At 37.5% G+C, this 14,864-nt stretch overlaps 1 protein-coding gene across 5 annotated transcripts in view; it reads right to left on the bottom strand.

Moving 5' to 3' along the window:
- The window catches only part of LOC134527290 (DENN domain-containing protein Crag), a 771,918-nt gene extending 758,535 nt beyond the window's left edge, over positions 1-13,383 (bottom strand). For 3 of the 5 annotated variants that reach the window (XM_063359835.1, XM_063359836.1, XM_063359843.1), the window contains exon 1: positions 12,878-13,383. In XM_063359835.1, coding sequence (XP_063215905.1) covers positions 12,878-12,980 — 103 coding nt within the window. In that variant the 5' untranslated portion in view covers positions 12,981-13,383. Of the gene's footprint in view, positions 1-6,482; positions 6,591-12,643 lie in introns of all 5 variants that reach the window. The other 2 variants (XM_063359838.1, XM_063359839.1) reach the window with 2 other exon arrangements.
- Between the last annotated feature and the right edge of the window lie 1,481 nt (positions 13,384-14,864).

Here is a 14,864-nt window from a genome sequence, read left to right as displayed (position 1 = left end):
CGTCATCGGGAATTAACGAACATTGCCAAAGGTGTAAGGAATCATGTCGGTCATTATAACCGGACATAATTTATTATTAATGGGTCATAATAAGCGACATGTCACTGTAAGCAAAGTCATTATATCCAACTTATTTACAAAGAATTTTATATGAAAACCAAATTTTGTTGTGTTATTACGTCATAATAGGCGGTTCGTCAATATATGCGGAGTCATAATAAACGGATTCTACTGTATATACACTTAACTGCCCTTAAACAAATGTTCAAAAAAAATTTTTAACTGATTTTCACTTTGCAGTCATAAGGTTTTAAAAACCAAAACATTAATAAAATATGTAGTGTTTTTAAAAAATTCATCCATTTTAATTTATTTACCATGAAGTACATAAAGGTAAAAAAAGAAGTGAACGAGTCTTCCAGTACTTGCCAGTGATATGCAAAAAAAATAACCTCAGTAATGAGGAAATTCATGTTTTCATGCTGCTAATAAAGTTATAATATGAAACTGGGGTACCAAATTAAAAGTATAATTCTTAGAAATAATGCTGAGCGTGATCAATTATACAAAAAATATTAATTTTAGGAAGAAACATGAACAATGTTTCCCCTTTTAAAACCTATCTATAACTCTGTCTAACAGGATGGTTCTATTGATTTATCAGGACTAGTTGAACAACACAAACGCATCGCATATAAATGCCACAATGCTGAACATGTGATATTTTCACCTAGACCGGAATTATCATCGCCGCATTGTTGAGGTTATATTTCTTAAGGCACATTGAGAGTGAAATTTTAGTATGCACCAGAAATGCAATTAGATAAGCATTACACGCTAAAAATTTTACAAGTTGAAAGTCCAATGTGCATGCATGCAGAAACTGCTATAGCCATGAGTCGAAGTCATAAAGATGGTGGACCCACGTGTGGCAACAGGCATCCATGCATTTTTCACGAATATTGGGGATGTACTAAATTCATTGGTGTGCCAAAGTAAACTAAATGGTAGTAAACTATCCTGGAATACATTTTATGAACTTGAATAGTCATAAAAAAAATACCAACAATTTATTAGCCAGGATAAATGTGTTGGGACGAAAATGGTGTCAAAACAATTTTAATTTTGTTTGCTCGCATTATGAACGTGGTGCGATCTTTTAGGATTTTTCAAACTAAAAGTTGCAGTCCTATCAATCCCGGCTTTGGACTTGAATTTCGACAAGGAATTTTATAATACTGCCAAGTTTGTTAAAATTCATTAAACCATTAATACTTTTAAATTTCTTCAGACGTTAGAAGTTATATTTATATGGCATTACTAACATATTAACCTGAAACATTTCTAAACGCATATTTTAACACTAAGTATATGTTAGTAATTTTTTTTTGCTCTACCGACTGAAATTAGTCTGTAAACACTTTCTACAAACAAACCTTAACCCTATTGAGCTGAATTGACATTATTTTTATATCACTAGTTAGGTTTAGGCACCTAAGGCTTTAATTTAATATACACAAAATATTCAATAAAAAGTCAATTTTTTTTTAATATTGTGCAAATTTAAATTACTTCTGATATATACACACACACAAAATGATATAAAAATATTTGACAAAAAAAAGTGTTTTTAATGAAGAACATCTTGAAAAACTATATTCCATGTGAATTCTCTATTTATCATATACTTACAATAGGTAACACACAAACTTTTTCCCACTTAGCATACTTTTGTACTATTTTGAATTGTTCTGAAGTTTTAAATTATTTCAAATATTTTTATTACACTTAAAACTTTTAATTTAATACTTTCCCATTCTTTCCCGTGAGTTTCCATAATTTTTCGTTCATGCTTTATCATACTTTTTCATATATTCCAATAGTTTTATATATAAGTTCCATACTTATTCATACTTTTTTTCTTCACTGGTAAAAATAGTTGTGCATGCAAATCCATTGTTCCAGCTGTTTTACATCTGGTTGTGTTACATTTCCTCCATGCCTAATTGATAAGCAGACATCTTGGTATGGAGAAAACATTCCAGAAGATTGCCTCTCATTGGGCTTGGCTGACCCTGCAGGAAGCCATACTTAATTCTAGTTCAAGCCAGCATTGCCAAATTTCTAAGCCTCCACAGTGTGCTAAAATAGGCAAGTATGGCACAGATCTGCCTGCTGCCCCCTGGCATGTTCTCCACATTAACATTTTCGGTCCCTTGAATGCATTATAGTGGTAGTAGACATATTCACTAAATTTGTAATTTTTTTGCCACTTTGCGACATGAAAGCCCTTACTATTACTAGTCTTACTAGAGCGTTGCGAGAACAGGTAATCAGTCTGAGCGAGTGAATAAGGTAATTAAGAGAATTCCGATCTCTTTGTACCATTCGGATCAGTCACTCTGGGATGGTGAGCTTGAGTTCATCAATATTGTGCTTAACCTCACCGTGCAATCCACGATGGGTTTACCTCCATCTGTCCCCTTCCTGGGTCAAGAACTCACCCACCACCTGTTGAATATGTGGGGCCTGCCTCCCTTAGATTTGTCACTTGGTGAAGACTTTCTGGACTGCAAGGATGTGATGGAGCTACAACGCACCCATGAGAGACCATGAGTTCGCCATCGATCAAGTTGTTCTTTGCAGGAACTACATTCATTCCACCTTCTTTGAATGAGAATGTTAACTCAAAGTTTATCTTCCCGTATTGTGTCACCTTTAATATATTTTTTTTAAGTTTTTAGGGTCCAACACGATCCTCTTAAATAATTCTGAGTACCGCTGTAAATTTTAAAAGACAATCTGTCGTAAATGAAAAAAATTATTTTGTCAGTGTAAGTACCTAATGTGTTTTAGTCGAGCTGTTTGTTTGATGCTTGCCCCCTGATTTTTTTCAGTTGTTTGTGTTTCTACTACCTTCCCCCTCCGACATGAAGCATCCGAGGACTGAAGGGCTCCAGTCATCTTTGCTGAGCACTGTTTGTATAGCCACCTGCAGATCTACTGCTGTTCAAGCGACGCTAGCCGGCACCATGGACAGGACCTGGCCTCAGAGCCGCTTTGTTGTCGCTCCTGTCTGCTGCTAGGGCTGCCAGTGTTCTTCTGGCAAGAGACCGCTACGCCAGCACAGGTTGCTTCCGACGAACAGACATTCCACCTGGACATTGTTTGCTTCGTCATCAAGCTAGTCCAGTTCCAAGTCCACTTCCCATTGCCAACCTTTTTTGCTGTTGGCTCTGAGGAGACGCCGTCAGCCGTGAGACGTCTTTCCTTCCATCCTGGTTGAAGAAGAGTGCTACCGTACAGCAGTTCTTACGGATTTGCAGATAGCCCGGTTGTCCGGTTGAAACAAGGCCTCGCATCTGTAACTAAACCACCAGCTACACCAACCAGGTTGCAGTGTGAGTAGGAGCGCCTCACAGACGCGTGATTTGCTGATGTTCCTGACAAGCGGAGATGATGTTCGGTTTGTTACTGCTGGAATATTTTTGGAAGCTATTTGCTCAATTGTCGCTGCCTGTAGTGACTTTGCCCACGAGAACTACTAATGTGCCTGTCAGAGATTTTACCTCCTCATGAACTGTTTTTGGTATAAATTTCTCCGATATTCAGCATTAAAGCAAATTTGACTAAGGTGTGTTTTAGTTATCATCTCCAGTATAAATTCTTTTTCTCAACCTATCTCTTTGGACTGGCTGAGTAGAACTGTGTTGTCGACATCTCTGTGTCTTTATTGAAGAGAGAGTCTAGGGCACAGGAGTTGCAACAGGCGTCAAAGAACAGAAGACATCAAGAAGTATCCTCGGTGGCGCATTGTTTTCTTTTATTTCCCCTTCTCCCACTCATCTCCACACATCACTCGTTCCCGCTCTGACTTGTACCCTCTGGTTTTCTGAGGCTTTGCATGTGTGCAACTGGTGATCTTAAATTGCTTACACGAGGCTGAAATCCCAGACTCTGTCTTTATATAGACAGACCCCAATCAGTAATAACTAGTTTGGTGCCGCACCGGACATGTCCCAGCTAAGTCATGACAAAATGTTAATTTGTTCTAGCAAGTTCATGTCAGGTATATGGTAGTAATATCAAGTAATGTAACTTGTGACGTTGTTTACGTCTAGGCCAATTTCATGTTTCAACTCACCATCTTCAAAATATTAGTTCTTATTAGCTGTTTTTTTTTTTGCCCTTTTAACCAGCAATTTGTGTAGTTTGTGTTTTATGTGATTTTCCATCATAACCTCAACGCGCCACCTGACATGCAGTGGCGTAGCGTGGGTGGGGCGGAGGGGGCGCCCCGCCCCGGGCGGCAGCCCGCGGGGGCGGGTCGCCGGTGAAGCGGGTTGAGATCTGATCTATGATTCATTCATTACATGTGTCAGACACACTATAATGTTCCATTTTTAACTAAAATTTTGCGCACCAACTATTTTTTAATATTTATTTAAAAGAAAAACTGCAAAATCACTGACAGAGCTCTTTATAACGTTTGTTTGTTTACATACGAACGGCAACATCGCATCACGCCGCGCCGCCCGGCGCGCGCGAGCCGAGTTGAGCGGCACTCCTTATTATGTTAATTACTCATACAAAATCTTCTGTTTCACGCGTCGGCCCGTGTCAATGCCTCTATTTCGCACTCATTTAATTTAGTACTACGCATTGTACTGTAAAGTTTGACCTTAACCCAGGGAAAACCAAACAACTTCCGCAAACCGGGACACAGTAAAACTCCTATATTGCCCCGTACCGCGAGCGCAGGTAAACCCAAAAATATATTAAAACCCAAACTAATAGCAGGCTTAAAAAATACTAATAAGGTTGCGAACAGTGAGAGGAGGCAGCAAGTTAAAAATACGCAAAATTTTATATGACAACATTTAATAAATAAATATATATATATATATATATATATATATATATATATATATATATATATACATATATATTATATATATATATATCATAAAATCGTTTCAACACAAATCGGCGCATCCATCATAAAATACATACCCTATTACTACTTATAAAAAAATAGTTATATAATAATACTAAAAAAATACTTTAACAATGCCCCCAAAAAATTATAATTTGATCATATACTTCAGAGCTCCGAAAATTAAATATAATTACCAAAAAGGCAATAAAAATATATAAGAACATATTAATACAAGTACAAATATAGATACGCACCGGGCGTATCACCGCTGTAAACACCAATTAACATAGGCGAAATCTAGCAAAAAATTGACACACCTTAACATGCAAATAAATATACCAAACATTTAGCAAATTACAAATTATGGGTTTACAAGCCCTTCTCAGTTAAGTCATTTTCTAACGGTCGACGCCTTTTTTCTTCTAGGTCTGGCAGGGATTGGGTGAAACACGCTGAACGTAAAATCCGAGTTTCAGTTTTATTAGTCCGTTAATTTAAATCCCAAAAATCCACAAATTATAGTTTCGCACCAGGGGTCAAAGGGGTCAACGGGGCAGTGGCACGGCTGGCACTTACTTGCTTTTTGACGTCGTGATGTCCGGTCACTAAATACACTCGTTTGCTCACGAGTGTTTTTAATGGCAAACCCTTGCCATTATACGTTACCGTAGCTGCAGGTAATTGTACGGATCTGACGAATCCTTCGCCATACCGTCTTGGAGTTTATTTCGGCGCACATAATTCATCCTTGGAAAATCCTCGCGATATTCACACACGCCTCACCAACCACTCGCGTTCATCGTAACAAAGCGTTCTAAATTATATAAATGAACCCCGTTCATATTCAAAAAGGAACACTCGTATACAGTTACTTCGATGTGGAACCATCACCATGGCCAACCCGCGTTTTACTTCACGTGCGCGCCCGCCTGGGCCTACCAGGCGACTCCGCTCGCCCGTCTCACCTGACGTCACACAATCAGCTGTTCTGCTCGCGCGCCGTCTAGCACAGCGATTACCAACATATTCGGTAGTGTCCTCGAACTTTCCAGACCAATTTAATAACTTAAAATCTTAAACTTAAAAATAATAAGACTAAACAAGAATTACAAATTTCTTTTTTAAAACAACATATAACAAACTTAAATCCAAAATAACTCGTATTACCAGGGCATCCGAAAGATTAATAAAATACATTAACCATTTCTGCCAACATAAACATTATCAAAGGTAGCAGCTGTAGCACAAATGCTACAGTACTGATCTTTGTTTGTTTTAGTGCATCGTGAAGTACCGTTACGCAATCACGCTTTACTCGTATGTTTGTTTCGCGAGAGTTTCGGATACGGAATGAAAGTCATTTTGATTGTGTTTCGATCTTTTAAATACTGTTGAATCTTCCAAAACTAAACATTTAGAACTTTATCCAATCTTTGAACTAGTGTTTTAAAATGAATAGAGTCAAAGAAAGCGGTGCGGAATTCAGCAAAAAAAAAAAAGGCTAGGAAAGAAGCAGATGCGAAGAAGTCTCAAGGTGCATTACTGAAATATTTTAGTTCCAGTTCTGGTTCGAAAGCCACGTTAACGTCTTCGGTGGCATCCTGCAGCAGCGGAAGTGATTCCAGTGTAAGTAGGTATATGATTCCTCCATCTATAATCATGCATGGCCTAGAATTACTACAGTTATTTATTATTATTTATTTATTTATTTATTGTTTACAAAAGTTACAATATTTCTTACATTAGTCTCGCAAAACCTATTCACCTAGGTTTATCTGCGAGTACGGAGTCACACTCGTTCATTAAATCTTATTTTATAATACACTTAAAATTGCTCTAATAGCTGTTTGAACATTGATTATTGTTTAAAAAGTATGGAGTATATTAACATAAATTACATTGAGTTAAGGTACATCTTTTTAAGTATACGACTGATTCTGTCCTGCTACTTGAATTTAAAACTTCAATAGGGGATGTTTTGTAAATCTAGTAGTAGTCTAGGAATATTTTTTGTTTTGTTTTTGGATAACTTGATTATTTGTGGTACCTGTCATACAAAGAAAACATAATTTTTCATTTAGCTCAAAAATGGCGCCAACGATTTTTCTCAAATTTCTCGTCATTTTATCTTTTAATAACATCTATAACATGGCTTACTCAGTCAATTTTTACCGGGAAAATCTAAAAAAGGTAGCTACAATACAAAATCAATTTTGTTTGTAAATTTTCCTATAAGCCCGGCAAACCGCGCCGTCACCAAAACCACTTTTGTTTTGTGATAGATAAAATACTTATTTGAAATTCGAACGTGTCCTCCGGCCAATATTCATGGGAATACATAACTTATTTTACAGGTACAAGAAGAAGACGTACCTGCCGTCGCAGTTGGAAGTAGTTCTGGTCCCACCACAGAGCAGGGTCAAGACGAAGTCGACTCATCAAAAGTACCTCAAGCATCTAGTCATAAGCCTGCAGAAAAAGTGAATGTTGCCAAAGAAGACATAATTGAAATCGTGCCTTCTGCTCCTGGCGAAATCAAAAATGTGAATCTCGACGATGTAGGTTGCTGGCCTTCTCCTATGACCAAGGAAGTAAGAACGCTTCTAGTACGTTGCGGATCTGACTCAGTACAGCACATCGATTCCAAATTTGCCGATGTTGTTCGCTCAGGGACTTCAACGAAAGGCGGTACCCGAAAACTAACCAAAGAGTGGTTCTACAAACCATTATATAACGGCGAAAAGGTTCTCCGAACATGGATGGTGTACTCGCCTTTGAAGAAATCCTTGTATTGTTTTTCTTGCAAGCTGTTTGGCAATTCCGGCTCTAACTTCGCATCTGAAGAAGGATTCAACAAATGGTGGAAGCTAAATCCAAGAATAGGAGACCATGAAAATAGCCTGGGCCATGGACAGATCTTCTTGAAATGGAAGGAGTTGGAAGTTCGCCTGAACTGTAAAGCAACCATCGATCAGAAACAACAAGAAGTTTTCGAAAGTGAGAAGAAGAAGTGGAGGGATGTACTGTACATATTGCTGAATATTATCCAGTTCTTAGCCAAACAGAATCTGGCCTTCAGAGGACATCGAGAAGACATTCGAGGAGATGATAGTGGCAATCGCGGGAACTTTCTGGAGTTAGTGCACCTCCTAGCTAAATACGACCCTCTTCTAATGGAACACCTGACAAAGATAAAGAAAGCTGGGAGCAAGAGTCTCAGTTTCGTATCTATCTCCAGAAACCCAGAATGAATTTATAAACTTACTGGGACAGCAAGTTCGATCCACCATCATCTGTCGTATTCAAGAAGCTAAATATTATTGCGTAATCTTCAACAGTACACCAGACATCTCCCACAATGACCAAATGAGCCAAGTTCTGCGATACGTACATATCGAAGGAGAAAAAGTCGCCGTGGTAGAATCTTTCATTGACTTCTTCGAACCAAAAGGAAAAAAAATGCAGAAGATCTCAGCAACGATATAATCGCGAAGATAACATCAGACGGACTGGACATACAGAATCTGAGAGGACAGGCTTATGACAATGCTGCAACAATGTCAGGGATCCACAATGGAGTTCAAGCCCGGATTAAAGCACTGAATCCAAAAGGTATATTCGTTGCATGCACAAACCACTCACTAAACTTGGCTGGGGTACACGCTGCTTCTGAATCAGTGGATTCCGTGACGTTTTTTGGAACTCTGGAGAAGCTGTTTGCCTTCTTTTCCGCATCAACTGTTCGATGGAACGCTTTGGTTGCCGTCACAGGTCAAGCAGTAAAACGAGTCACTGAAACGCGCTGGAGTGCTAGACATGTAGCTGTCAAGATGCTTAAAAATAAGTTTGAGGTAGTTCTTGAGGTACTGGAACAATTAACAGATTCATCTCAAACTTCCGAAACAAGATCGGGAGCCAGTCTTCTCCTGACAGCCATGCAGTCATTTAACTTCCTAACTTTTCTTGGCTTTTGGGCTGCAGTGCTACCTGAAGTAGATGACGCACAGATTTACCTGCAGCAACGAGGACTAAGTGTGGATAAGTGTGCTCAGAAACTCTGCGCTTTGAAAACCCTCTTAGTGGAAAGTAGAGACCGTTTCGTGCAAGAAGCAATTGACTTTGCTAAGACTCTCTGCCAAAAACTCTGAATCGAACTCAAAACGAGAAGAATTCGCAGGAAAAAACGCATGCATGGCGATGAATCTTCTGAAGATGCAGCTTTGTCTCACGAACAGGAAATCCGTCGAGAGATTATCGCATCATTCGACAAGATCATTCAAGAAATGACGACTCGATTCCAGCAAACTCAAGAAATATCGGACAAGTTCGGATTTTTGATGCCAGCGAAACTTTTGGACAGCAAGTTCGAGTGTGATATTTCCCATGTATTAGAAGACATCGACAAGGACGAGTTTCAGATGGAGCGGAAGCGTCTTCAGCAGTTTGTTGTTGTTGCCTGTTCTGAATCAGAGGAAGATATAAGTGGTAAATGACCACTGGAGCTCCTCCAGTTCATTAAAAAACTGAATCTCGGAATTTCGGTTCCAAATATAGTCATCTTGATTCGTATATATTTGACTTTGGCGATTAGTGTTGCAAGTTGTGAGAGAAGTTTTTCGAAGTTGAAGCTAATAAAAAATTACCTCAGATTTACTATGAGCTTCGCTAGACTATCAAACCTGGCTATATTGTCGATTGAACAAGAATTGGCTGCTAATATTGATTTTGACAAAGTTATTTCTGACTTCGCTGCTCATAAGGCCCGTAGAATCCGCTAGTAAAACCGCTCATCCTATTTTAACTTCAATAAAAGGTACCTCATTGCATGTGAAATTTAATTTTAATTAAGCACCTATAGAATGGGGGCGGCAAAATGCGTCTCCCGCCCCAGGCGCCGAGATGGCACGCTACGCCACTGCTGACATGACACCTCATTCATTCGTAAAGGGTTTTTCCCAGTAAGGATATCACTCCCTTTGTGCCTTGACAATCTTAAAGTAATTGTTTGAGGTCACATTTTGTTTTCTTGAACTTGTCGCGGTGGAGCTCATTGAAAATGCAGCCAAGTGTTATCAATCCCTTGAGCCGCAAGCGTGCCACCATATATTTTTTGTAATGTATTAACGTTTTTTATTCGGAGTTAAACATAAATTTGTAACCCCTTTTTTGAATTTGGTCATCAACCACTTTTGTGTACCTGATCAACTTTCAGTAATGTAATTTATATTTTGGTAAAGGTTTTTAACACACTTAATGCTAAGTTGTGACATTTTTTACAATGTTTGTTACATGCGAGGTCATATATTTATATTAAATTTATATTTTGATGTTTTCGCAAACAACCTTGACACACATGTTTTTCTGCACTGGTCACACTTTCCCTGCTTCTCTGTATAAGTACAGGGTTACCTGTTATTTTTTCCCTCGTGCTTTTCTGCTGTGTTTTTTACAGAGTTTGAAGCAGGCAGTTCACAATATGATTCAAATTATCAATTATTCATGTGCAGTTGAAATAATGAGGAGAGTGTGGGTGTGAAATGAAGTACATAGATTAATTCATTTTTTGACATATTCGTACTGATTGTGCAATGAGCTCAGATTGTACTTGAAAGTCGCAGTGATCCACAATACTTTAAAAACATATGCTGCAATCAACATGTTTGCAAAAACAAATAACAAACTAACTAGACTATGTTACATATATCTTCGACAGGAAAACTCTACTTTTAACTGGAAGGCCTATTTGCAAACATGTGGTTACTACATAAATCCAAGCTACTACATAGTTTGCATTCTTGTAGGCTTTAAAACGATACAGATAGGCTAGTTCTGACAGTCATGGAAACAAACATATTGGATTTGATCAGACTGAAATTACTATCATTCTATTATTTCACCGAACACACTACAACCACTGTTTTAGGATCACATTAACAAGTAGGTATTGTTTGTAGCTAAGGCAAAAACAAAACCATCTCTCAAGGAAGACTCATTAAAGGCCTGCCACAATTGCGCAGTCGAGTCTGTCTGGTGCATCGGAGCTGATACTGCAGATGACATTTTATTGGATCACGTGACCTATGATGTATGGTACAATCGCATCGTGGAGCCGATCTGTCTGACCAGAGCTGGCAAACTAGAACTTCTAACTTCCGAAAGCTCTAACAGCCCAATTTTCATTTGATGTCATGAACAATACTGGCCAATGAGAAGCATAATGAGTACAACAGAAAAATTGCACCAAAATAATTATAGGCTATGTTAGGAAATAATATAAGTTTTTAATATTTCTTCCTGCGCACCATATTTATGTATTTTTTTTTTAACTTTCCATTAGGTTGGTTTTAAATGGAAAACTTAGTAGGTACTCAAAAATACAAATTAAAAAAAGTATTGGTTTGAAAATAATATTTGCATATTGTCAACATTCAATTTTTAATGAATGTATTGAATTTCCATTAATATACATTTACATTTAATTCTATCTTTTATAAAGCTTTCAAATACAGCCTAGATGACTATCAATAGCAATCTACTATGCTGCCCTCTATGTATGAACATGTGAACCAGATGCATCAGACAAGTGTATCAGAGAGCATGGTCAGACATCATCAGGCAGATGAAGCAGATATGTTTACGCGAATGTGGCAAGGCTCTAATGCTTGCTCCGATAATGTGCTAAGGGAATGCACTTCTCTACAATGACAGCCACCGACAAAGTCTTAAGTAGTAACAAGTGCTGCAGGGTGATTCGCAAATATTTTAGAATGCTAGCAGTGAATCTTTGATAGAAGGTAATTCTGAAGGAAAGCCAATTTTCTAAAAAAATTATAATACAAATTCCAAAATCATTTATTTTACTTCTTGATGTGTTTTTCAATTATATCATGTGTAGATGGCTGCTTAGCTACCGTACCTACATTTAAAAAAAAAAAAGCCTACTACAAAATAGTAAGGAAGGTGAAAGTTCCTAATCAAATATCCCTTTCATGATGGCATGATCATATATGCATTTCTCCTGCAGTACATGATGCTTGCAGTTTTAATTAATGTAAAAAGATACTAGCCAAACAAAATCTGCAATATTACAATACACACAAATTTTCAGATCTTGTGGAAATATTTTATTTTGTTTTCAACGTACAATCATAATTAATTGTTATATATAAAGTTTGTATTATGTCTAGGATCTTTCGATGTACTCAATTAAAACAGAGCGCATTATGTACCTACCACACGATCAATGTATACAGGATCATGCCATCAGGATCAAGTGATAAAGTTGAATATATAATCCTCGTTAAAATTGTAAATAACTGGTAAACTACACTAAGTACCACAATCTCCTCTTAGAGGATGGCAGTAAAGCATGTCATCAAAAAAGAAAAAAGCATTTTGTAATTTGTTTTTCCGAGAAAAGTGGCTCTCCTTCAGATAACCGGACAGAGGTCATGTATTGCTGCACTTGCTAAAACTATCCAATCATAAATGAAAACACTACAAGAATAAAACAATACACAAACACAAAGTTGTTATCCATAGGTACAGAACTTATAAATTTAAAACACTTAAGTATTTCATGTATTTCATGTCTATAAAAATCAACACCAACTACTCTACTTTTAAGACCCTCGAATATTTGGTAAACAAAGCTCAATAATAAATGTAAGCCTATAACCTCTAACAAAGGGCTAAACCACTTACCTCCAACAAATAACAACACACAAAGTCAAAAAATTAATTTTGTGATAAAACTTCGCTAAATTTCATAATTTAAAAATATATGCTACAAGCTGAAGTTCGTGCAACTTCTTTTAAGCTTCAACTCTTCGTGTCAGCACACGCATCGAGAATGTGGGACCTCAAAAGTAACTATAAAAAAATTAATCCAAAATAGAAATCAATAACCGTCTGTAAGCCTACACTGCTAATAATTACAGGTTATGTCGATGTAGATTAAATTAAATAAACAAATCCAAATGTCATGATACTGAACTACAAACCACACCTCATTTGCTCCCTTATTTGTTTTTGTAAACATTGTAACCTGCGTTTTTTTTTTCTTCTTCTTCTTCTATAAGATATGTCAAAATTACGGGGAAAAGAATAATTTTATATTAAGTACTGAAGGAGATAAAGTAAATAAAGTCAATCTACAAATATGAAATAGTTTATAAGAATTTTTATGCGCAGATCTTATTGTAAACTATTACAGATTTTGGTGAATTACTGAGATCGGTATAGGCCCCTTTCCGTTACTTACAAACTATCCTGGCCAAATCAATTAAGAATACCAGTATTTTTTTTTTTTTTTTCAGTTTCACAATCTGGCCACAAGGTTTATCGGTAACATTTTTTCTTGAAAGGTTGCTGCATGGGGATGGTGTTCTCTATTTTCGCCAGCCGCGTGCAACCTTGGGAATCCTTCAAGGCACAAACACTTCTCAACACGCCAAAAAAATTTCCTTCGTGTAAGGCTGGGTTCACAATTGAAAAAATAACAGTAACAGTATGTCGGGTGCATAGGATATGAACGCCATGTTTCCTAACCTAACGATTCACAATAGCAGAATGTTGGTCCTGTGAATGGGAGCGAGGTCGTGCGCATAGGAGTGAAATGAATATATTTTATTTCGGTCGCGAACGCATGGCACAACAGCCAATGAGAGAAGAGCAGGGTTTTTTTTGGCGGGACTAGAAATAAGTTTATATTTATTAACCATATTGTGGTAAGAAAATGCCGAGATAATAAAAGCATTATCGTTATTTTGAAAGTTAATATGTTTATTTACTAACACTTGTAACGTGCTGCTGCGCTCAATATGAAATCTCGTCTAAAGAACAAATATAGATTGGCCGTGGAAGCGCCAGGAAGAAACAGTACTAAACACATTACCCATAGGGGCACAGCGCACTCACAACCAAATTTATGATTAACCTCCTTAAAACTTGGTAAGGTTAATGTGGATCGTGATCAAGGATAAGAAAATAATAAGATCTGGTTTGGTTTACATTGGCATTTACTTAATGATTTCGTTGCTGTTAATTCTACTTTACAAACCTTATTCCACTGAAGATGACCCATGGCATTACAGCCGAAACAAAATACCAAGAAAATAGTTGACCTTATTTGCTATACTTAATACATTAAATCTTGTTAAACAATAAACCAAATGGGAGGCCCCGGGGCGAGATATTATAATAAGTAACCATGGTTATATTCGACTGAATTTAAGGTCATTTGGTTTCTTAACTTTACAGGCCATTGAATATTGAGCGCGCAGGCTCTTCATAAGACAAATTATAAAAAAAATTACATTTACTCGTTAAATGAATAAAAGTGTCCTGAAACTGGTTGTTCAGAATTATAAATTATTTTAGGGTTTTTTTCCACTCAGGGAAAAATATGTTGAAAGCTGGAACTCTTGAGAAATTCTCCGATTGCAGGAGGCGATGAATTTCGGTGAACTAACTCATGAACTGCATGGGAGTTGAATTTGGAGCGGAATCTCTCATCCTAGTTCTTGATCCCCGCCTGCAACCAGTATTCCCATCAAATTAGGTTGGTTAACAGGCGGCTGATGTTGGGCGAAGTTAAGCCCGCGAGAAACGGAAAAGAAAAAGTGTGTGTGGGGCGACGAAATAACTTACCTAAGCTGCGGGGTGGAGTAGATCAGGTCGGTCCCTGGAGATGGCCAGGTGATGCGCGACGCGGAAGATTGCTGTCGCCATGAAGAATAATAAGTAAAGACAAAAAAAAAACTATTTCAAAAAATAAACTATTTCGGGCAGCAAAAAAAATTAAAATTGAGTGCTAAGGCACATGGCCTTGTCGATAACCAACTTCATGCTTTAGAGAAAGCCGTTCACGACTTTTCAGAAGCGCGTTGTCTCGGGCTGCGAAGAGAGATACGCCCTTACCGCG

Source organism: Bacillus rossius, chromosome 1, assembly GCF_032445375.1.
Source record: "Bacillus rossius redtenbacheri isolate Brsri chromosome 1, Brsri_v3, whole genome shotgun sequence".
Lineage (NCBI taxonomy): Eukaryota > Metazoa > Arthropoda > Insecta > Phasmatodea > Bacillidae > Bacillus > Bacillus rossius.
This window is presented reverse-complemented; position numbering and strand designations above follow the sequence as displayed.